This window comes from Mastigoproctus giganteus, chromosome 5 (genome assembly GCF_048544385.1).
Source record: "Mastigoproctus giganteus isolate SK-2022 chromosome 5, ASM4854438v1, whole genome shotgun sequence".
NCBI lineage: Eukaryota > Metazoa > Arthropoda > Arachnida > Uropygi > Thelyphonidae > Mastigoproctus > Mastigoproctus giganteus.
Window position 1 is genome coordinate 223934894 of NC_143579.1, and position 24187 is coordinate 223959080.

Sequence of the window (24187 nt, forward strand, 5' to 3'; positions counted from 1 at the left end):
TTTCTGTTGAAAGGGTAACCATTATTTACTGAAATGTCCTTATACATATGCTCATTGGACAATTTATTATGAAAATCACCTCATTATCATCTAAACTTCCTTTAGAAACTTTACCTTGACACAGGCACCACAAAATGACAATACTATTTCTCCAGTATACTGGAGAAATAGTATTCTGATGGGATCCTTCCACTTGTTCAGATTATGAACCTAAGGGGGCATAAATTCAAATTAAGAAAAGACAGAGGTAGAATAGACGTGTGGAAATTTGCCTTTAGCCAGCGGGTGGTTAATTGCTGGAACAAACTTCCATCTGTCGTGGAAGTTGATAGGTTAAATAAATTTAAGGAGGAACTGTACAAACATTTAGAGGGAATGGTTGTGTGAATGAATTTTTTTTTTTTTGGCTGATGCTGCATAAGCTCATACACTTGCTTTCTTGCATCACATGCCACTACTACTACTACTACTGGACTACACCTCATGGATAGTTTTTCAGTTATTGGACAGTGAATGGAAGCTGGTCAACATTCCTTATGGCTTTCAGCTTTACAGATAAGAAACAAAAAATAAGTTAATACCATGCTTATAAAAACAACTCCTACATCATGCAGGTCTGATGATACAATGCCTTATCTTTCTGAAAGCAGCCATCACTAGAGCAGTAGGGAGTCATCATGATTGGATTCAGCTAGTCAGCAACAGTGTTTACACATGTTTCACCAAGCAGTATTGATAGATGGATGTCAGTGATCCCAGTATCTCTTCAAACACATGACCCACACTGTAACACTATCCCCCACCAAGTACCCTCAGGTTGTTTTCTACAAAACCTGGTCCTGCTGTCTTTATGAAGCAACAGAATATCAAACCAGACAACCATTTTTCAGTCTTTAAGAATCCAGTTCTAATGATCCTTGACTCACTGAAAGTGTTTCTTTCTATTACCAGCAGAGCGCATTGGACAACTACCTTTTGCAACAGCAGTCAGCACTAGACACTCTACATATATTGTGACATATATTGTCACAGTCCCTAGCCGTAATGAGATGGTATTTGGCAAGTGTGAAAGCTTTTATGCCTGCACATCTGACATGGCTCTACTTATTCCAGCCATCTTTTAAGTTGATTGCTTGTTTCTTTAGATATGGACCATTCTTGGTTTTCTTTATTCTCTTATGTGGGAATGTACCCTCCCCTCCCCAGCCTCCAGGTCATTACTATCATTCCATATTTAAAATTAGTTAGGTCACAATGCTAGCTATTTTACTAAAGCAAATCAACCAAAATGATTTAAAAAAAAGACATGATAACAACGTTTAACTGTCTTAGAGGGAGTGGCATTCCTAATAAATTGCCCACTAAGGGTAACATTTGATCCTTCAATTCCTGCAGGTTTGCTCTATAATGTAGCCATAAAGAATCACCACAGTCAAATCAGAAAATATATAAAATTTCCAAACTATTATTAGCAGAAGGTATAACATCTGAAATATCAGATAATTAATAGAATCATATCTATTAGTGTTTAAAACGTTTAATATTCAATGATTTTTAGTTTTCCTTTGCTATGCCAATTTATTATGCCTAAATAACTAATATAATTTCAGAATACCAGTCTAAAAGCATGGAGCTCAAAAACTATTTTAGTACAATTAATAAGCCTATTTCAAATAAAGGCACATTAAGAAGAAGGGGATAATGAATATCCCAAAACCATTAAGCAGCTACGCATAAATCAGAAATTTACACTTTTTCTGGCACACATAACCCAGCTTATCTAATTAACCAATTAAAAATATCACTGTGTTAGTAACAGCGAAATAATACACATCTCTGTGAAGCATAAAGGCATATTTAATTTCAGAATTACTATATTCTGTTCAGCATAAGAAATTATATGAATGCGGCAATAAATTTGATGGTATGGTTATTCAATGATAGCATTTAAGTCAAAATGACACTTGTTAACGATATTAACTGATGTGGTCAACAAGTAACGATGCAACTGATTTAAGTGACAGAATGCTTCACTTGAATGACAAACACTTGAACAAGATAGCAAATTTTATTGATAAATCAAAATTGTAAAAATTGTTAATGCATCTTGATTTTAAATTTTTCCACAAGAAAAACAATGTTCCAGCCTTGTACAATATAAATTTTGATGAAGTCTATAATTTCTCTTAATCAAAATAGTCAAAATGTATCTTACCAAACGATGGATGTCACTAGTTGAGCTAAGGGCAACTAATTGATAAACACTTTACTATCTAAATCCTGATCTGTGTTTGATATTTAATTACATTTTTTACCAAGTAAATTTTTAATAGATATTCTAGTTCCTTACCATATGAATAATAAAAAAAAATATTAGCCTCAAAAGTTTGCAATTATATTCATAAATAAACGTCAAACCTGCATCTGTTGAAGCCATTTTTTTTTGGAAGAAGCCAATTTTGCAGCTTTCTTCACAGCTTTAGCTCTTTTCTTTTGCTCACTTTCTTGTTTTTTTCTTTCAGCTTCCTTTTCAGATAACTATATACCAAAGTTAAAAAAATAGAGAAATAGTTATAATAAACTGGAGAGACATGTTTATTACACAATTCTTATTAACTGTATAAAAACAAATATCAAAAATCCAATTATCCTCATTTCAATCATTATAACAAAGACAACTCCATCTCATTACAAAACACCTGTCTGAGAATTCAGACAGGTGAATATATTTTAATGAATATATTTCAGAATATTCATTAAAAACACCCATATCTTCTGTCTTCTTTCATGCACTCTCTGCATTTGTATTTCATTTCATCACACAAACTCTATCACATTACACAACACCCATCTGAGCTACTTGCACACTCCCATACTTTTTTGATAATTGCTTTATGCAGAAATGTTATATTTCAGAATATTTAAAAGTAAGACTTATACCTTCAGCCTTCTTTCTTGCACTCTCTGCATTTGTATTTCATACTTTTCTAAAGCAATATCATATGTTTCCAAGGAACCTATAAGAAATTTAAGATAAATTAATTCAGTGAATATTATATATTATTGCTTACTCTCAAATTCCATTCTTTTATAGTAAAGCTAAAATTCAGATGTCAAAATGTATGTATAACTATGGAACTCTACCATTTTTATTTTTTTAAGAAAAACAAAAAGTAAACAAACTAACAACTAGGTATAATACTGCTTGCCTGCATGATACAGTTCCCTCAACCTCTCTGCACATGACCAAATCAGCTGTTCCTATTATCTAAAATGGGGAAGTAAGTTCAACATGTGGATTCATTGCATTAATTCCTTTAACACAGGTGAGTTGTTAATTACTGGAATAAATTAAGAAGGCCCAGAGTTTACGATATTCCAAGTTCAGCTGGATCAATACTGATGAAAAATGTGAAACACTACATTTTTTTTTTTTTTTGGTTGAGCAAAAGTCTGTAACCATACTTAGTTAAAGATAACATATAAAACTTCTGGGAATTAAAAAAAGAGATCCTCATCAGCAGCCAATTTCAATCCACTGCAGGATGAAGGCCTCTATAGCAACTTTCCAGTTCCTTCTGTTTTGTGTAATGGCCATCCATTTACTACCTACAAACTCATGAATTTCATCTGTCCATCTTCATTGTTCTCTTCCAGGTTTTCTTCTAGCTCCTCTTGAGTACCATTCTGTTATTTTCTTAGTCAATCTGTCATCATGTCTTCGAGATGTGTCCTGCCCAAGACCATTTTAGTTCTTCAGTTTTGATAAGAATGTCCTTTACTTGAGTTTACTGCCTAATCTATGTGTTTCTCTTCTTATCTAACAGTCTGATTCCCAATATAATTCGTTCCATTCTTCTCTGTGTAGTTTTCAGCTTCTCTTCCATTCTTTTGGTGAGTGCCCAAGTTTCACTTCCATAAGTCATGGTGGGGAGTATACATTGGTTCATTATTTTACGTTTCAGACAAATTGGGATATTGCTCCTCAGTATGTGACTACATTTCTTGAATGCTATCCATCCAAAATTTATTCTTCTCTTGACTTCCAGCCATTTATCATTATTACAGCTAATGACTTGTCACAGATAAGTATATGACTCCACCTTTTCAATTACTGCTCCTTCAATCATTATTTCCCTTTCTGTGGCATACTTGTTCATCATTACTTTTGTTTTAGCCATATTCATCTTTAGTCCAAAATCCTTACTAACCTTGCATAACTGATTAAGATTTTCCTCTAATTCTTTGAGATCATGGCTTATGACCACAATGTCATCTGCAAATCGTAAATGGTTTAGGTACTCTCCATTCACATTTACTCCTTTCTGCGACCAGTCTAATCTTCTGAAAGCTTCGTCAAGGGCAGCAGTAAACAACTTCAGAGATATTGTGTCTCCTTTCTCAATTTTAAATTGTCTTTGTATAGTCTAATAAAGGAGGAAGCATTCTCATATATTTTCTTCAAAATCATAATACATGGGGTATCTATGTCTTGTCTTTCCAGTGGCTGAAACATTGCCTTATGCTGTATGGAGTCAAATGCCTTTTCATAATCCACAAATGCCAGGAATAATGGTGTTTTATATTCAATTGCTTTCTCCATTAGCTGTGACATTGTGTGAAGGTGATCCATAGTTGAGAATCCTGTCCCAAAGCTTGCCTGCTCTTTTGGTTGATTCTCATCAATTATTCTTTCTAATCTGTTAGTAATGACCCGTGTGAACAACTTGTAGATGTGGGATAACAAGCTAATTGTTCTATAATTTCCATTTTCTGATTTATCTCCTTTCTTGCAGCAAAACTATGATTACATTATTCCACTCCTTAGGTGTCATGCCTTTTCTAATGCATTTTTTGAAGAGTTTTGCCAGTCATATCTTCCTCCCAGTTTTAACAACTCTACAGTAACTTCATCTTCCCCTGGAGCTTTCTGATTCTTCATTTTCTTCAACACATGTTCTATCTCATCAGGTATGTTGTATGTGTTACTAATTTACAATCCATCTTCCTCACTGCTGGCATCATTCCCTCGCTCCTTGTATAACTCTTTATAGTAGTCGTCTGCTATTTGAATTATGCCTTCTCTGCTATTTATAAGTACAACATCGCTATTCTTCAGTTTCAGTATTATTTGTCTTTCTGCTCATAGCTGCTGATTTAAATTCTTTGTTTTCCCTTAATGCTCGTTCTACTTTTTTCTTGTGTTAAATTTTCTTATGTCCTGTCCGAGTCTCTTTTTAATGGCTTTGCATAACTCAATATACTCAATTTTCTCCTTGTCAGTATTTTTCTTGACAAATTTTTTCTTCTTTGGATTTCTTTTTACCTATAGATTTCTTGGGCTTTATCACTTTCAGAAAGTTGTAATATTCCTCATTGATATCTTGGTCCTGAGCAGTCTGCAGAAGCTCAAACTTGTTCTTAAGTTCCAGTACATATTGCTTTTTCTCCTCTTCTGTTATCTCAAAGACCTTCTTATTATTTACCCAAGTCAGTTTTTTCCTTTCTTTTCTTACATCTATATTAAATGTGCATCATACCATTCTGTGATCACTTCCAACATTTACCTTGTTCAGGACAGTAACATCATTCACGATATATCTTCTGTTAGTGAGGATGAAGTCGATTTCATTAGTTGTTAATCCATTTGGGCTCTTCCATGTCCACTTTCAGTTCACCCTTTTCTTGAAAAAAAAGTGTTCATTATTGACATTCGATATTCTGCAAATTCCACAAGTTTTTCACCCCTGTCATTTCTTTCACCAATTCAAAAATTTCCTATAGTTCCCCTTTCTGCACTGTTTTGTATCTTTCCAACCTTAGCATCGAAGTCCCCCATAATGGTAGTGTAGTCAGTTTTCTGTTGTTCAGAAAATAGATACTGCACTTCAATTATGACTCTTATGAAACATAAACCTTACCTCAGATATGTGCCTTACCTGGCACCCCAACAGTGAAGTGTCCAGCTAAAGTGGGTAGGTAGTAAATAAAAAAACCAACCAGCAGATGACATGAGTCAAGATGGGGGAAAAAAAAAAAGAAAGATTATTATTTTTTCCTCCTATTTTGACTTAAGAGAAGGAGCACTGCCAAAAATAAAATTAAAATCAAAATTTCATAAAAAAAAATAAAAATAAATAAATAAAATTCCATCATTTCTAATTTTTATTTGCAATAATACCCTCTGTGTTCCCAGATGTATCTGATTTGGTTTCATCAACTTCAGAATCCAAATTCCAAAGAATTTCTTCAATTTTGGCTTGTGTAAGCCCATCTTTAAGCTTTTTAAACATGCCATTCCCTCCTATGCAGCTTTTCAAATCTAAAGCAGTGTTTCATAAACATAAAAATGGCCACTATTACTTGTAAACACAGTTGACTGCATACTTCTGTAGAGTTTCAAGAAAATCTGAACTTTAGCTTTAGCATTAGAAAAGGCACATGATGCAAGAAAGGAAGCTTATATAGCATCAGCCAAAAAAACAAAAAAAAAAAAAACAACCCTTATTTCACCCATCCACTCGCTCCAAATGTTTGTCAAGTTCTGCCTTGAATCTATTTAAGCTATCAACTTCTACAAAGACAGATGGAAGTTTGTTCCAGCAATCAACCACCTGCTGGCTAAAGGCAAACTTCCACACATCTATCCTACTACCGTCTTTCCTCAGGCGCCTTATGCCCTCCCAGGCGATTATTCTGAGCAAGAGAAAGAATCCCATCTGCATTGAGCATGCTCAAACCATTCAAGGCTTTACACACCTCAATCAGATCACCTCACAGGTGCCAAGTCTCCAAATGCTGCAATTTGCAGAACTTGAGTCTTTCTTCGTAACAGCAACCCTTTGTTCCATTCACTAATCTTGTTGTCCTTCTCTGTACTCATTCCAACAGCTCTACATCCTTCTTAAAATGAGGCCTCCAGACCTGTATACATATACTCAAGGTGTGGCCTGACCATTGCCTTATACAAGGGGATAATCACCTCCTTAACCCTGCTAGAAAAATTCCTGTATATTAATAGGCCTGATATTTGTTGACGCTTTGTACAGAGAACATTGAAAACATTAATTATCATGTATACTCACAAAAAGGTTAACTACAATCCTTTCTATTGCACTGTTTATTGTTTACTCTATACTTAGGTTATTCTAAAGTTACACTATTCTTAGGTTATTTAAATATTTGAAACAAGTATCACAGTTTCTCATCTACTTTTCAAAATCATGAATGCTAAACTGCAATTAATAACAATTAGAAATTTAAAACAAACATCTGAGAAAATGCATCCTTGGTTTACAGGTAATTATCTAGTCCACAGCATGTTACATTTATTTATTTCTTATAATATATAAATTGTTTTAATAGTACAAAAAATCCTTGCATGTATTAATCAATATTTCTGAAAATAAAACCAATTTGAGGTTCAAAAGTCATTTTTTCCTTTTTCTTTCTAGTTGCTATGGACTCAAGTTCCCAATACTGACGTTGGTTGTGAGGTTTATTTTTTTGGTGTATCAACTACTTTGGTTATGTTGCACCAATTTTTGTGGCCTTTATCAAAGGAATTATATCTGCACAAGCATATTTACAGGCAAACTTTTATGTTTGTATGGGCTGAAGAATGCAGTCCTGTTTTGGGGTAGAGACTCGTCTGCATCTGGTTCCTTTTTTCCTATCAGCAGAACCAGTATTTTTGAGTTTGGAAAGAAATCTACTCACTGTCGACTGATTACAACATGCAATTTATAGACGATATACAGAAAGTAACATGGCCTTAGTCGCCGATGCTCCTAAAAAAATAAAAATAAAAAAGATATGATTACTGAAGATGTTCAGGAATTACTGGTAGAAAAAGAGGCTGGAGAAAATTTGGTGGAAATGGCATTGGAGGCAAAACCAAATCAATTCTGAGGATGATAGCGCAGATGAAAATTCTAAACTTCAAAATTTTACACTAAAAGGCATAAAGTTAGCCGAGGCATAGAGTTAGCATAAAATTAGAATCTTATTTTTTGAATTCAGATTCTTGAATGAAAGGAGCCCTAAGTTCAAAAGGAGCTTCAAAAATGCTTAGTTCCATATGATGAAATTCACAAATATTTATCAAGCAAAAGCAAACAAACCCAGATTACTGATTTTTTAAAGAGAGCAGAAGATACATGAAATCTAGAATGGTATATTTTTGTTAACATTTTGTTAACGAAATAGTGTTTTTTGTTAGCTTTTGGAATGTAACCCCCCTTTTTTGTACTTTTTCTTAGTCCCATATAAACAGTTTCGCACAACACAACATTTTATAAAAACCTAACTACCATGTTATACGAGGGTTACCTGTATACGTGTTTGAGCACTTTCAACTTCAGCTGATATAAATCTCATTACTCCTAGAATTTACAAGAGAAAATTCAATTCAATACTCTCAAGATTTCACATGCCAGAAATTATGGTTATCAAGAATTTCTGGATAAATTAGATAAAGGCTGCAGAGATTTGGTATAAAAATCAGTTACACAAAAACAAAATTTAGAATTGAGACTAAATAACTAGAAATTAGAACAAGTTGGTAATTTTATGTATCTGTGTATCTTCCTTCTTTAATAAAGAAGGAAGATTAGACATAGAAGTAAAGAACAGAATAAATAAAGCAAGAACCAGTTAAACAAATTTTATTGGAGCAAAAGAGAAATTAGCCAAGCCAACAATTAGCTGTTTATAATACAGTTTAAATTTAAGCGTATTTTTAACTTTTGGAGCGGGTGGCTAGGTAAGCAATAAAAGAACTGAACAAAAATTAGAATTTTCAGAAAAATAAGAAACAACCTTAGGTTAATGAATATCCAATCAAAGGTATGTGTAGCTTGCAAGATCTTCAAATAAATTTTTAAAAGATCTTGCAAACTACTATTTAATAGTGCATCAATTGCATAAAATAATGATCCACTTTTTAAATACACCATAAACCAAACTTTTCAGTAACTTGCATTCTTCAAGATAGATAAGATATTTGACACAAAAATGAATGGTAACAGACCCAGAGGAAGGTGACTCATTGGTGTCAATCAAGCATCAGAAGGAAAGAGGGCTTGCTTTGGCTAGGGCTAAAGAGGAAACGGAATAGTATAGAGGAAAATAGTGAATAGAAGGTTAATAGACTAGAATGACTAATTTGCATTAATATAGTGACCTGTAATCATGGCTCATAACAGATTTGGATAACACTGATAAGGACAATGGCCACACCAGTGAATATCTACATGACAAGCATAATTACGGATGCATACAAACAAAAATAATGAAATTTTCTCTTTCTCTCTCTAAGACAGTATACATTTCTATAAATATTTTTACTTCTCTCTGCCTACCTTCCTCTCTCTCAAAATTTAATAAAGCTTCTCCAACTGTTTCGGGCCAATCGCTAGCTGAATGCAGTGCCTTCAGCAATATACGACGACAGTTCTGCTCATCTCCATATGTTCTGTAAAAGTAATAAATTCTACCTTTAATTTTAAACAAGAAATCTAGATCCAGGTAATTCTTGAAATAGTAGCATAAAATGTTTTATAACAAAAATTAAAATTTCAAACTACCTTTACCTAATGGCTATAATTTTGATTATATATCATCATAATTGAAATTAAAGTTGCCTCTCTAGCAACTTTCCAGTTCCTTCTTGTGCAATGGCCATCCATTCACTGCCTGTGAACTCTTGAATTTCATCCGCCTATCTCTGTTGTTGTCTTTCTGGTTTTCTTTTAGCGTCTCTTGGGTGCTCTGTCATCATGTCCTCAAGTTATGTGTCCTGCCCAGGTCTATTTCAGTTATTTAGTTTTGATAAGAATATCCTTTACTTGAGTTTGCTGCCTAATCCATGTGTTTCTCTTCTTATCCAACAGTCTGATTCCTATGATAATTTGTTCCATTCTTCATTGTGCACTTATCAGCTTCTCTTCCATTCTTTTGGTGAGTGCCCAGGTTTCGCTTATGGTTCATTATTTTACGTTTCAGACAAATAGGGATATTGCTCCTCAGTATGTGACTGTATTTCTTGAATGTATCCATCTTAAATTTATTCTTCTCTTGACTTCCAGGCAATTATCATTATTACAGCTGATGACCTGTCCAAGATAAGTATATGACTCCACCTTTTCAATTTTTGTTCCTTCAATGATTATATCCCTTTCTGTGGTGTACTTGTTCATCATTACTTTTGTTTTACCCATATTCATCTTTAGTCTGAGATATCACTAATGCTGCATAACTGATTAAGATTTTCTTCTAATTCTTCAGGGTCATAGCTTATGATCACAATGTCATCAGCAAACCTTAGATGGTATTCTCCATTCACATTGACTCCTTTCTGCGACCAGTTCAATCTTCTGAAAGCTTCTTTAAGGACAGCAGTAAACAACTTCAAAGAAACTGTGTCTCCTTGCTGAACTCCTTTCTCAATTTTAAATTTGCTACTGTCTTTGTCTAGTCTAATAAAGGAGGTAGCATTCTCATATATATTTTTTCAAAATCACAATGTATGGGGTGTCAATGCCTTGTCTTTCCAGTGCCCAAAACATTGTCTTATGCTGTATGGAGCCAAATGCCAGCCATAATAGCATTTTGTATTCATTTGCTTTCTCCATTAGCTGTGATAATACATGAAGGTGATCTATAGTTAAGAATCCTGTCCTAAAGTCAGGTTGTGCTTTCGGCCAATTCTCATCAAGTATTTTTTTTTTAGTTGTTGGTGCATCGGCTTCTGTGGCCATAATGCACCTCCCAAGGTTTTTGCAGTACTCTGATCCAAGCCCGAGGCAGGATTCGAACCCGCGACCTTTGGGTTGCTAGGCAGGTACTTTACCCACCCGGCTAGCCCGGTCAGCTCAATAAGTATTCTTTCCAATCTGTTATTAATGATCCTTGTGAACAGCTTGTAGATGTGGGCCAACAAGCTAATTGGTCTATAATTTCTAATTTATCTCCTTTCTTATGTAGCAAAATTATGACTGAATTATTAAACTCTTTAGGCACTATGCCTTTCCTAATGTATTTTGTGAAGAGTCTTGCCTGCATCTGTGTGGTAACTCTTCTCCCAAGTTTAACAACACTATAGTAACTTCATATTCACCAGGGGCTTTTTGAATCTTCATTTTCTTCAATGCATGTTCTACCTCTCAGGGAGGATACTGGTATGTCATACATGCTGCTAATCTGTGGTCCATCTTCTCCACTGCTGGCATCTTTCTCCTGCTCCCTATATAATGCTTTTTAGTAGTCTTCTGCTATTTGAATTATTCTTTCTCTGCTATCTATATAGCAGAGAAGGCACCAACACTATTCTTCAGATTCAGCATCATTTGTCTTCCTAACTTCTGTTCCAGGTAAATTAATGGTTAAAGAAGCACTGCAGGATCATCTAGACAAGAATTCAGTTATAGCTCAGACGCAGCATGGTTTTGTTAAGGGCAGGTCTTGCCTGACCAATTTGATTGGATACTATGATGTAGTCACAAAAGAACTGGATGCAGGGAATAACTTTGATATTATATATTTGGATCTTAGAAAGGCTTTTGATACTGTTGCACATGGAAGACTGCTGCACAAATTGGAGCAGTGTGGCATTGGAGGCAAATTGCTGCTATGGATAAGGGGATGGTTGAGTGGCAGAAGACAGAGAGTGGTAATCAATGGACACTGCTCAACGTGGACTAATGTTATTAGTGGAGTTCCTCAGGGTTCAGTGTTGGGTCCGTTGTTGTTTTCGGTGTTTATGAATGATATTGATGATGGGATATCAAGTTTAATGTCCAAGTTTGCAGATGATACAAAGGTTGGCAGGGTTGTTAAGGACACTACTGACGCTATGCTGCTGCAACAGGATCTGGAAAGGTTGAACAGATGGGCTGAGAGGTGGCAAATGAAGTTTAACATTGACAAATGTAAAGTACTACATATGGGAAACAGTAACCCCAGAGCAACGTATCGACTCTGCGGTACTACACTGACAGTGGTGGAGAATGAAAAGGACCTGGGGGTAATTGTGCAGGCAGATATGAAGTTCTCTGAGCAGTGCAGACGAGCTGCAAGAGTAGCTCATGGTGTCTTGTCAATGATATACAAGAATTTTTCTAGCAGGGATAAAGAGGTGATTATTCCCTTGTATAAGGCAATGGTTAGGCCACATCTCTTGAGTACTGTATACAGGTCTGGAGGCCTCATTTCAAGAAGGATGTAGAGCTGCTGGAACGGGTACAGAGAAGGGCAACAAGATTAGTGAATGGAACAAAGGGTTGCTCTTACGAAGAAAGGCTTAAGTTTTGCAAATTACAGAGTCTGGAGACTAGGCACCGGTGAGGTGATCTGATAGAGGTGTATAAGGCTTTGAATGGTTTGAGCATGCTCAATGCCAATGGGATTCTTCATCTTGCTCAGAATAATCACCTCAGAGGGCATAAATTCAAATTGAGGAAGGACGGATGTCGGATAGATGTGCGGAAATTTGCCTTTGGCCAGCGGGTGGTTGGTTGGTGGAACCGACTTCCATCACTTGTTGTTGAAGCTGATAGCCTAAACAAATTTAAAGGTCAACTGGACAGGTATTTCGAACGAACGGAGGGGTGAAATGGGAGTGGTGTGTTTTTTTTTTTTTTTTTTGGCTGATGCTGAATAAGCTTGCTTTCTTGCATCATATGCCTCTACTAATGCTACTGCTAATGCTAATTTACCATCTTTTTTTTATTACTGTTCATGACCGCTGATTTAAGTCCTTTATTTTCCTTTAATGCTTGTTCTAATTTTCTTGTGTTAGATCTTCTTATATCCTCTCTGAGTCTCTTTCTAATGGCTTTGCATAACTCAATATACTCAATTTTGTCCCTGTTGGTGAGAATCTTGTTCTTCATTTGTTGCCTTTGGTTCATCATGACAAGTGTTTCTCGACTAGTTTTTTTCTTCTTTGAATTTCTTTTTGCTTATAAGTTTCTTGAGCTTTATCACTTTCAGAAAGTTGTTGTATTCCTCGTCAATATCTTGGTGCTCAATTATACATGCAGAAGGTTAAATAGTAGCAGCAAGTTTAGTCAAACATGAAAATCTACGAGATTCAGCTCCATCACAACGGAACTTTATTAATATAAGTCTAATAATTAAACCTTTATAATATATAGCGTTACCCATCCATCATGCAATACACTGTTCAAAAGTGGATGCTGAGGAAACTATGGCAACAGGGCACATGATTTCAGTGAAGGCCAGTTCATTGTGACAGCAGTGCTATTTAAATTTAACTAGCAGTACAGCACTTATTGGTATGATTCATAACAGTTTTTTTCCTGAGAACACCTACTTGTTATGGAAAATGATTTAACATCCAAACCATTTTTACAATACCAAGTAACATTCACTATAGCAGAGAAAATTTCTACATAGGTGAGTCAAGATCATCCAACAGCTATTCTACAACAACACATCACTACAATTCTACTCCTCAAAAATGCACTGCTTGTGTAAGCAGTTAGTATCATGAATTATGTGAGTGAAAGGTCATGGAATGAGAAAGAAGAGGGTGGCTAATGAATAACCTTCAACCACCTATAGAATTTCTCCCCACTATAAAAAATATCTAGGTTATCTTATTTGATACAAGCCTGTATCAAATAAGACAACCATTCATTGCACTGTAAAGAGTATCCATGAAACAGATAATCTAAAATGATTCTAAACATAACAGCAATTCAACAGTTTTTAACAGAAAATATGAGGCCTCCGTAGCCGAGTGGTCAGGAGCGAGAGTGCAATAGCATGCGCTCTTTGAGTAGACAGGGGTTCAAGCCTCTGGCTGCTAAATACAGTCTATCTGCCAACCCGCACTGGACCAGCGTGGGAGATTATGGTCTATTTCCCTCAATGAATTGTTGAGGAGGCTTCCATCCGGCAGTGGATTGATAATTGCTGCTACTTACTTACTATGCAGGAAGTTGAAGAAGTGCTTCTGAGATCTGAAAAGTCTTTCCTTTAGCATTGATAACAATGTGGGTTATCATATGCATGTACACATCATGTAAAAGCAAAAAAAAAAAAAAAAAGGTTGACGATTCATGAATATCAAAGTTCAGATTATTCATGAGCCAGGTAAAGCAGCTAGGGTAGTATAGTGCAATTGGGTTTGCTGTTTCATTTGTCTAGGGCAAAATGTTCTGCACAGCTTATTTTTTCTGAGATGAACCCTGGTTTCATTTGGATAGTTATATCAACAGCCAGAATAATTGAATATTGCATACAGAAAGTTCTTTCAGATCAGTAGAAAGACCCTTGCACTCATTAAATGTCAGTGTGTGGTGGGTCATCTCACAGAGAATTATAGTGTTGATTTTCTTTAATGAGATGGTAACTGCTTAGGTTTATCAGGACAATATCTGACAGACCATCTGTGTTACCGAGTAGATAAATGGTAACTGATGGCTCTATCAGGATGGTCTGATTGTACATACACACTGGTCACTTTTTTTTTTTTTTTTTTTGTTCCCAAAGCAAGCTTTCCGTGTTTTTTTATATGAAAATCCCATGTTTCCAGGGGGGGAAAACTGTATAATTCAAGCACCCAACTTACTAATTTGGACACAGCATAAAAAAAAAAAAATGCACAAAATTTCCTCCCAATTCTGACAGTTTTCGACTAGGCCTTTTCTCAATGGTGTAGAGGGACAATAATCATAACTACCATGCTACCCATGAGGGTGCACTGCTCGCACATCAATGAATCCACTAATGGAATTCTTTGATGATTCTTTTATTTCATTGGATTTATGGTCTTTCCCAACCACCAGATCTATCACTGTGCATATTTCAATTTATGGGGCTTGTATAAGGCTGTTACAAAACACACACAGTAAAAAAAAAAAAAAGTGCAGCCATCATTAACCCACTGCAGGATGGAAGCCTCCTCAACAATTCATGCTGAGAGAAATGGACCATAATCTGCCACGCTGGTCCAGTGCGGGTTGGCAGATTGACCGTATTCAGCAGTCAGGGCCTTGAACCCCGGTCTACTCAAAGAGCGTGTGCTACTGCACTCCCGCTCCTGACCACTCGGCTACGGAGGCCTCACTGGGTGAGGCCTCCGTAGCCGAGTATACACACACACAGTACTGTGGACAAACTGGAAAAAAAAAAAAAAAAACACACTGAGAAATACATTTGCACCACCAAAGAATATACTGTTTGTAGTGTTGCACCTCCAGCACTATTTCCTTTTAAAAAAATTTTGTTCTATTACAAACCAGATTTGTATTACAAACCATTATCAATTAAAATATTGATAATCCTATACAGTCCATATCTGTGTTATTGACAGGGTGTGAGATAGCAGTTAATAAAAAATACAGTTAATTAAAAAATATAATTTATTCAGAAGAAATTCACAATTTGTATGCAGTACAGGTATATATAATTAATTACAAAAGAAAATGACTTATTCATAGGAAACATTACTATGTGTATATACAGTTCTGTATATAAAAAATTTTCAGGTTCTTATTTAAAAATAAGAACCTGAGATACAGGAACAAAGTTAGTTTTTTTTTTTTTTTTTTTTTCTGTTAAAAAAATGTTTATGCATATATCTGCTCTGTGCACCTCTATGATTGTCCTTGCCATTTCAGAAAAAATAATCAAAGTGAAGGGAGGAGAAATTGATGCATTATGACACTTTTACATTTATTTTATAAATACAAACAAATACAGTATTCTCTACTGTTTTTATCCTTTACAACAAGCCAACATTTAACTATTCATTAGCTTCTAACAAAAAATAAATAAAATCAATGAAATATTTATGTTGCCAAGGCAAAAAAATTTAATAACATTTAAAAGCCACATCGATAACTAAATCCACAGTTGTGGATTTAATTATCCATACAGCTTTTTAATCAAACCATGCATTAAAAAGGGTTCCACTATATTTATTTAATGAAAAATCACATAATCTCACTTTAAGCAGTGCAGTGTCATATTTAATTACAAGTTAAATAAGCAATTCTTCAGCAACTACTTTTTTTTAACCTTTAGCAATCACTGGTAAAATGTCAGACAACTGTCCATAAAGGTCAATCTTTAAATGTTGATCTAAAGTGTTTTTAATCTCTATTGAGATTCAGCAAATATTCTGAGTTTCCTGCAATTCCCATTTTTTCAGGGACAGTGCTTTTGACAATCTGCCTTCTGTTTATTTTTGGTATTCTTTCATAAGCAGCAAAATTTTTTTGTCTTTATTCAACCTTACGCAGTTGAGTCAGAATGGAGAATTCATCCAACTTTACACTAAATGAAAATTTGTAGAATAAAGGCATTGTTAAGACAATCTTTTAGAAATAACTAAATATAAAGAGATATTCTGCTGAACTTCTTTTTAAGCAGTATTAATTTAAAATAATAATCATCATTAGCAGAAAACAGAGTCAGATTAGCATTAATAAAGGCACATGATACAAGAAGGCAAGCTTATACAGCATCAGCCAAGAGAAAAAAAAAAAAAAACCTCTTCTCATTTCACCCATCCACTCGCTCCAAATGTTTGTCTAGTTCTGACTATTTATTTATGCTGCCTATCTAATTAAGCTGTCAACTTCTACGATGGATGGAAGTTTGCTCCAGCAATCAACCACCCGCTGGCTAAAGGCAAACTTCCGCACACTTTTCCTAAAACTGTCTTTCTTCAATTTGAATTTATACCCTCTCAGGCGATTATTCTGAGCAAGAGGAAGAATCCCATCAGCACTGAGCATGCTCAAACCATTCAAGGCTTCATACACCTCAATCAGATCACTTCACAGGTGCCAAGTCTCCAGACACTGTAATTTGCAAAACTTAAGCCTCTCTTTGTAAGAGCAACCCATTGTCCGATTCACTAATCCTGTTGCCCTTCTCTGTACTCGTTCCAAAAGCTCTACATCCTTATTAAAATGAGTCCTCCAGACCTGTATACAGCACTCAAGGTGGGGCTTCACCATTGCCTTATACAAGAGGATAATCACCTCCTTATCCCTGCTAGAAAAATTCCTGCATAGCATTGACAAGATACCATGAGCTACTCTTGCAAACCGTCTGCACTGCTCAAAAAAATTCATATCTGCCTGCACATTTACCCCCAGGTCCTTTTCACTCTCTACCACTGTCAGTGTAGTATCACACAGCTGATACATTACTCTGGGGTTACTGCTTCCCATATGCAGCACTTTACATTTGTCAATGCTAAACTTTATTTGCCACCTCTCAGCCCATCTGCTCAACTTTTCTAGATCCTGTTGCAGCAGCGTACTGTCATTAGTGTCATTAACAATGCTGCCAACCTTTGTATCATCTAGAAACTTGGACATTAAGCCTGATATACCATTATCAATTTCATTAATAAATACAGAAAACAACAATGGACCGAATGCTGAACCCTGCGGGACTCGAACAACATTAGTGCACGAAGAGCAGTGTCCACTGGTTACAACTCTCTGTCTTCTCCCACTCAACCATCCCTTTATCCGGAGCAGCAATTTGCCACCAATGCCACACTGCTGCAATTTGTGTAGCAGTCTTCCATGTGCAACAGTATCAAATGCCTTTCTAAAATCCAAATATATGATATCAAAATTATTCCTTACAAAAAAAAAATTATTTGTGACCACATCAGATTGGTCAGACAAGACTTCCCCTTAACAAACCCATGCTGTGTTCAAGATATAACTGAAGTCTTTTCTAGATGATCCTGCAGTGCTTCTTTAACCAGGGCCTCCATTAATTTCCCTGGAACAGAAGTTAAACTAACAGATCTGTAATTACTTGTGTCGCCCTTTGATCCTCCTTTGTGAATTTAGGTCCCGTCTCCAGTCCATGGGTACCTCATCTGAGTCCAAGGAACTTCATAATTATGGCTAAGAGTTTGCTTACTTCCTTTGGTACCTCCTTTAATATAACTGGATAGATCCCATCCACCTCAGGTCCTTTTTTATGTTTATCTTCACAATTTTTCCTCCACTTTCCTCTCAGTTATTACCAAATCATCTAGCTCACTGCCAGAGTTTAATTCACCTCTGGCATTCCCCTCCCTGGATAACTCACGTGTGAATGTAGATGAAAAATATTCATTTAGTTTGTTAGCTACCTGAGCAGGAGCATGTATCCTGCTCAGGTAGAACCATCAATATCAGATGGACCAATCTGATTCATCTCCTTCCTTCTAGAGTTTACATAAATAAAGAACTCTTTGCAGTTTTTCTTTGCATCCTTTGCCAAATTTTTCTCGTAATCTGCCTTTGCTTGCCTAACCTCCTTTGTGAATTGGTTACAGACCAACTTATATCTATCATAGGCTTCCGTGTCACCTGTTAATTTATATGTATCCCATGCATTTTTCTTCTCTGCCACATGTCTCATTAGTTCAGCTGACATCCATTTAGGCCTAAATAATAAACCTTGAATAATATTTCTTAGTTGGAATGAAAAGACTAGTGGCTTCCAAAATTAATTCTTTGAATGCTTCCCATTTTGAATTCGCTGCTGGTAACATCATCAGTTGGTCCCACTGTATAGAATTTAAATACTACCTCAGACCACCGTAGTGACCTTTACAAAATCAAAAACCTTTCCCTTTACCCTTGATGGTAGTTACCTCTTTGAATAAATCCCACTTCAGCACAATGTGATCACTGCCACCTAGTGGTTCCTTCATCTGCAGATTCTTAATGCATGAAGAATCTACTGATAATCAGATCAAGAGTATTACTCCCTCTAGTTGCCTCCCGAACATGCTGATGTAGAAAACAATCATCCAATAAATCCACAAAAGCCTTGCTAGTGTGTGAGTGACCAACCCACAAATTCCAGTCAATACCTGGGAAATTAAAATACCCCATTATAAGACTCTCTGATTTAATGGCCCACTCTATTTCCCTGTACAGTTTCTTATTATACTCATCAGAGTCATTAGGCTTCTAACACACTCCTACTCTCAATTTCGCTTTCCTAGTGCTTATGTCACACCAAACTGACTCGACACTGCACTGTCTGGCCATGTCGACTTCCTTGGATTTTATGTGTTTCTTTACTAATAGCATAACACCTCCTAATTTCCTATCCTGTCTATCCTTCCTGTACCAATTGTACTCCCCAAATTCCATTTCTGCATTCCTTATATCTGTGTGACACCATGTGTCTGATATCCCGACAATATCTGCCTTTGATGTTTTGATCAACACCTCAAATTCATCAAATTTATTTACCAAACTCCTAGCATTGGTGTACACGCAAATATACAAGCACCTGTTCCTATTCTTAGGTACCCTAGAACAGCCCATATATTTACTTGTTCCGCAATGACTCTCAATAGTCTCTGAAATCCCCTGCACCTTGTTTTCCAGGCTGCTGCTCATTCCAATAGAAGCAGTGCAAGAATCACTTTCACCCCTGTCAGCAGCTACTCTTAATATATTGGTCCGTGTATCCCACCAGGCTACCAGTTTTCCAACCCACTTAACAGTGCCTTGATAGCATCAGCAAATATTCTTGCACCCTTTCTATTTAAGTGTATCCCATCCCTGTAGAAGCAGTCTCTCCTGTTAACAAGTACAGACCAGGCTGAGAAAAATTCTACCCCTTGCATTATCTCTCCAGGGCCAAATTGATTGACAAGCCTCTCATCATATACTCCCTCCTATCATGTCTGGGCAGAATTGCAGACACTTTCAAATTCAACCCTAACTCATAGCTTTTTTTCAACATTGACCTGTACTTGTTAAGTGATTCCGCCAGTCTCCTACTCTTAATATCATTAATGCCAACATGTACAACAATATCACCTTTTGTGCCCTTAAAAGATGATATCTGCTCTACGTCATCAACCTTTGCCCCTGGCAGACATACCCTGGTCCTGTTCCAGCTATCCTTTTTGCGCAATATGTTCCCTGTTTCCCTAACAATAGAGTTACCGACAACTAGTTCCTGTGGGAACAGCACATTCTGCCTTGGGGGTTGGCGCTGTGTTGTGGATGTTCAAGTGCAAGCTCTGGCATTGATGTGGGCAGCTGAGCGCTTGATGGGCCCTCAATTTAAATCCTTCAAGGGCATCCACCCTGTCCTTCAAGCTCTCATATAGGCCTATAACAATGCTGAGTTGGCACCTGATTTCCTCACACTCATTACATCGTGTATACACAAATACATTCCTCTTGGCAATATGTTCCGTTCCTGTTTGCTCCACAAACATCCAACAAGCAGAACAATTCAAAAGGCTGTGATTCAAAAAAACAACTGCCTGCCCACCCCCCTCAGTTCTCCTCTGAGCCACAGCACTCCCATTAGCTTGAGCCTTTTGTTTTGCTGCTCTGGTCTGAGTCATGATTTCGATTCAATTTCATAAAAAATTTCAATTTCAATACAAAAATATAACCCTAATCTTATATCCCAATGCAGTTATAACACTATATATATATTTCAGTATTGAGTATTATCTCCGAGTTACGTTATATGACTTTCGTACCTCCTATCAACTTATATGTATTAATTTATAATGTTATGTTTGTAAAATCTAGGTTGTTAAAAGTCCAATTTAATTGACAATGAAATTTAATAAGATTAATAAATTTTACTGATTAATTGATAATACTATACTATACTAAGCTAACAGATTTCTAATACAGTGCTATGCGTTTCGCTATCTAGATTCATTTAAATGAATGAAAATAAAGAAAACTGAATAGTGTGATCAAAACTAAAGCTAGCATAAACCTATGCAATCATTCTGATAACAGAAAAAATATATATTTCACATTGTACTTTAAGGCAACTGTTCGCTATTATTTTATTGAGAGTTTAAGTTTAGTTAGATACTGTATTTTTTTGTCCACTCTTGCAGGTTTTGATATAGCACGAGTATGTCATCTATTGATACTAAGTCATGCTGCTGTCATGTGTCAGTGTCCTAATTAGAGTCCATGTTTTTGCCTCACACAAACACTAGACATTTGTGATAGAAGTATATTTCATCATAAAGTTGTGAAAGTTGGTTGCATACAAATACTCTCAACTAAGAGTACTTGTGACTTAATATGGAATAATCACTACTTTATTTCTGCTGTATATCAACTGACAAAACTCAATGATCTATTCTAGTAGCCCATTTGCACTACTCAGAGAATTTCATTTCAAATTTTACACAGTTCTTTTTTTTATATCAACTACCTTAAGTTTGGTGCTGCCAAATGGTATATTATCCTGCAATTATTGCTACCCGAATTATCACTACTATTTTCCATTTTTAAGCCAATATGAACAGGCTGTTCATGTGGCATACCCTGATTAATGTCATCAACTACTTCACATACCTTTGTGTCATCGGCAGCCTTGGCAAAAATATTAAGCCTGAAATAGCTAAATCAATGTCAGGAAATACAGGTTAAAAAAAATCTAAGGACAGTACTATGAAATGAAACTCCTTATCGTAACCATCTTTACCTTACTTAGAAACCATCAAGTACCCATTTCAATAGCTGGATAAGTCATGCAGTCTTACATATATAAGAAAGAAATTTTACAACTGGAATTGAATCCATCGCTATCTAATTTAAGTAAAATAATACCTTACCAAATATACTGATTCTGTTGCAACAAGAAATATTAGTTCATTAAAGTAATATACTGACCTTTCAAAATGGGTAAATTCTAACCACATTTGTGCTTCAGCTTTATGACGTTGGATAATGTCATTCCACAACTCTCTTGCTTGTGATACATTTTTGCAAAATTTTGCCTAAAGACATAGACATAAGAGATGCATGTACTTTCTTGAATAATTAATATTTTTAAATCATCCCCAATGATAGGTAATATATAAATACTATAGTATTAGCTATCACTGGTATTAATGAACATGAGGTTTATCCTGCTATGTTATGTGTAATTTTCTATAGAAAGGAAATTATTAATTTCATATTGAAAGGCAACTTTGTTATCAGGTTTTTTCAAAATACTGCCAATTGTGCAATTGCTCTCATTTGTCCTGTAATTTTCTACCAATTTTTCTATTCTTTATGTAATCTTAAATGTTGTTATAAGTTACAGCCCTTTGCAGCCTTTATTAAATATTTAATCAAATGTCTGTTTGATCTGTTTCCGGAGTTTGTGTGGTGTTATAATTCCACAATGTAAGGCTCTCTAGCCACATGATATCCAGGGGCAGGTAAGATTAGAATAACCCTATATATCCTTCACTTTTAAGATAAATAAGATAAACCTCAATATGATGCAATTTACAGAACAAGTCTTGTAAGTCTTGTTCTGTGAATTGCTCTACTACTACTTGCTAAATATCTACTATTAGACACACCATATATTGGAAATCAACTGCTAAGTAAATTTTGAAGTACCTCTAACAAAAAATATGTAAATAAAAATCATATTTGTTTCCAGTTTAAAATAATTAAATGAAGAATGGTGCAATACCTCAGTTCGAGCCCAATACTGCAGAATACTACATGAAAGGTCTCCCTCAGTAAAGCCTGTAATTAAAAAAGGATATATGTTATATATATTTTAAGCGAGAGCATTAAAATTTAGTGATCTGTCTCAAAATATTAATTGGCAATTGAGTGGCAAGCAACAGTGCACATAAAACGTTGAAACAGCATTACCTATAATAAATGATTAAACAAATGATTCAAATAGGTGAACATTAAAAAAGGAACCATCAGAAAGAAACCTTTTCTTTCCAGCTTGTTTCAATAAACTCGGTCAATTTTGCCTGTAAAATTTAAGAGTGTAGTGTTGTTTAATCACTTATCACAATTAGTTAATCCCAATATGTCTTTCACACAATAATACAGCATTGCTCGTGTTGACAACCCAGTGATAATTCACAAAATGAGATCCTACATCTTAAAGTTTTCAGTAATGAATTTAAGGAATTGTGTGGCCTTGGGGCAGTAAGTTTTTTTGCTAGTGGTGGGTTCTATGAGGAAGTTTTTTCGTGAAATTTTAAAATTTTATAAAAATTAAAACTTTGTACATAAATGCTTTCAAATAATACTTTATTCATATTTGAACCTGACTGTCAAACATCAGAGTGAAATTATTCTTTTTAAAAATTAAACTTAAATTTAAAAAAAAAAGTGATAATATTCTCTACATCCATTTATTTACCACTTTATTCAGTTCCATCAACTTCAGAATCTGGATTCCAAAGAATTTCTTCAACTTTTTGAAATTGGAAAACTGAAGCCAACAACTGCAATCTCCTCCTCCAATTTCCAAAACTTTTCATTCTGCCATCTATTAAAAGTGTCTTATTATTAGTTAGAAGCACCAATAAGGATGGCAGTATGCTCTGCAAGATTAAGACAATTTGCATATTAACAAACACATTTAATATGCATTTGAAATGACTTTGAAAATGTAAACAAACATACTGTACTTCTGAAAGGATTAATGCTTTACATAGCTTAAATTGGTAATGAAGACAAAATAACTCTATTCCTTCTCCTTTTCCTTTTTTTTTTAAAAACCCCAAGAGGATGTTAGATGACTCTCATCAACCAGTGCAATACCACCACTTTGCTTATTGGAGGCTTGAAGAGGTGGAACCCATGTTTAGTCTCTAGAGCTAAGTTCTGGTCAACCCTTACCCATCTCTTCCATCATGCAGTATGACTGATGAGGTTATGATGAACATCCAATCTTCCATACATTTCGAGGGTACAGCTCTAAAACGGTGTTCGCAGGCCGGCCACGAGTTAGTACACCTGACAGAACCTATTGGTAACTCTTCAGGAGACTTCCGGATCAGCTAGTGTATAATCTTGCTACCTCTACTCTGCCAGATAGTGACTGGAGGGAGTCCAAGTAGTGTGTATGGGGGGGGGGGGCATTGTCGAGGCTATCTTATGTCAAGGATCTGGGTATATTCTTATCATGTGAACATCATATCCGAAAATTTCAGTACTTCATACAGCATGGCCCCCCCCTATTTTTCTTACTATTGAATACACCATGAATTGTCAAACAAATAGAGTAAGCTTATCTGCGAAACGATCTAAACCTCCCAAACACTTCCTAGTTCATTTCACAAATATACGTGGTCTCAATTCTAATCTTCTAATCTCAACAATGACCATTTCCACTTGCAGTCTGCCAAACCCCATGTACTTTTTCTGACAGAATC

At 35.6% G+C, this 24187-nt stretch overlaps 1 protein-coding gene across 1 annotated transcript in view; it reads right to left on the minus strand.

The window, feature by feature from the left end:
* Window positions 1–24187, minus strand: part of LOC150086161 (spliceosome associated factor 3, U4/U6 recycling protein-like) — a 192475-nt gene that overhangs the window by 51188 nt on the left and 117100 nt on the right. Inside the window, exons 11-15 of the mRNA XM_090374426.1 lie at window positions 22474–22529; window positions 21675–21781; window positions 9363–9475; window positions 2941–3017; window positions 2419–2538 (exon numbers count right to left, since the gene is read on the minus strand). Coding sequence (XP_090230552.1) covers window positions 2419–2538; window positions 2941–3017; window positions 9363–9475; window positions 21675–21781; window positions 22474–22529 — 473 coding nt within the window. The remainder of the gene's footprint in view (window positions 1–2418; window positions 2539–2940; window positions 3018–9362; window positions 9476–21674; window positions 21782–22473; window positions 22530–24187) is intronic.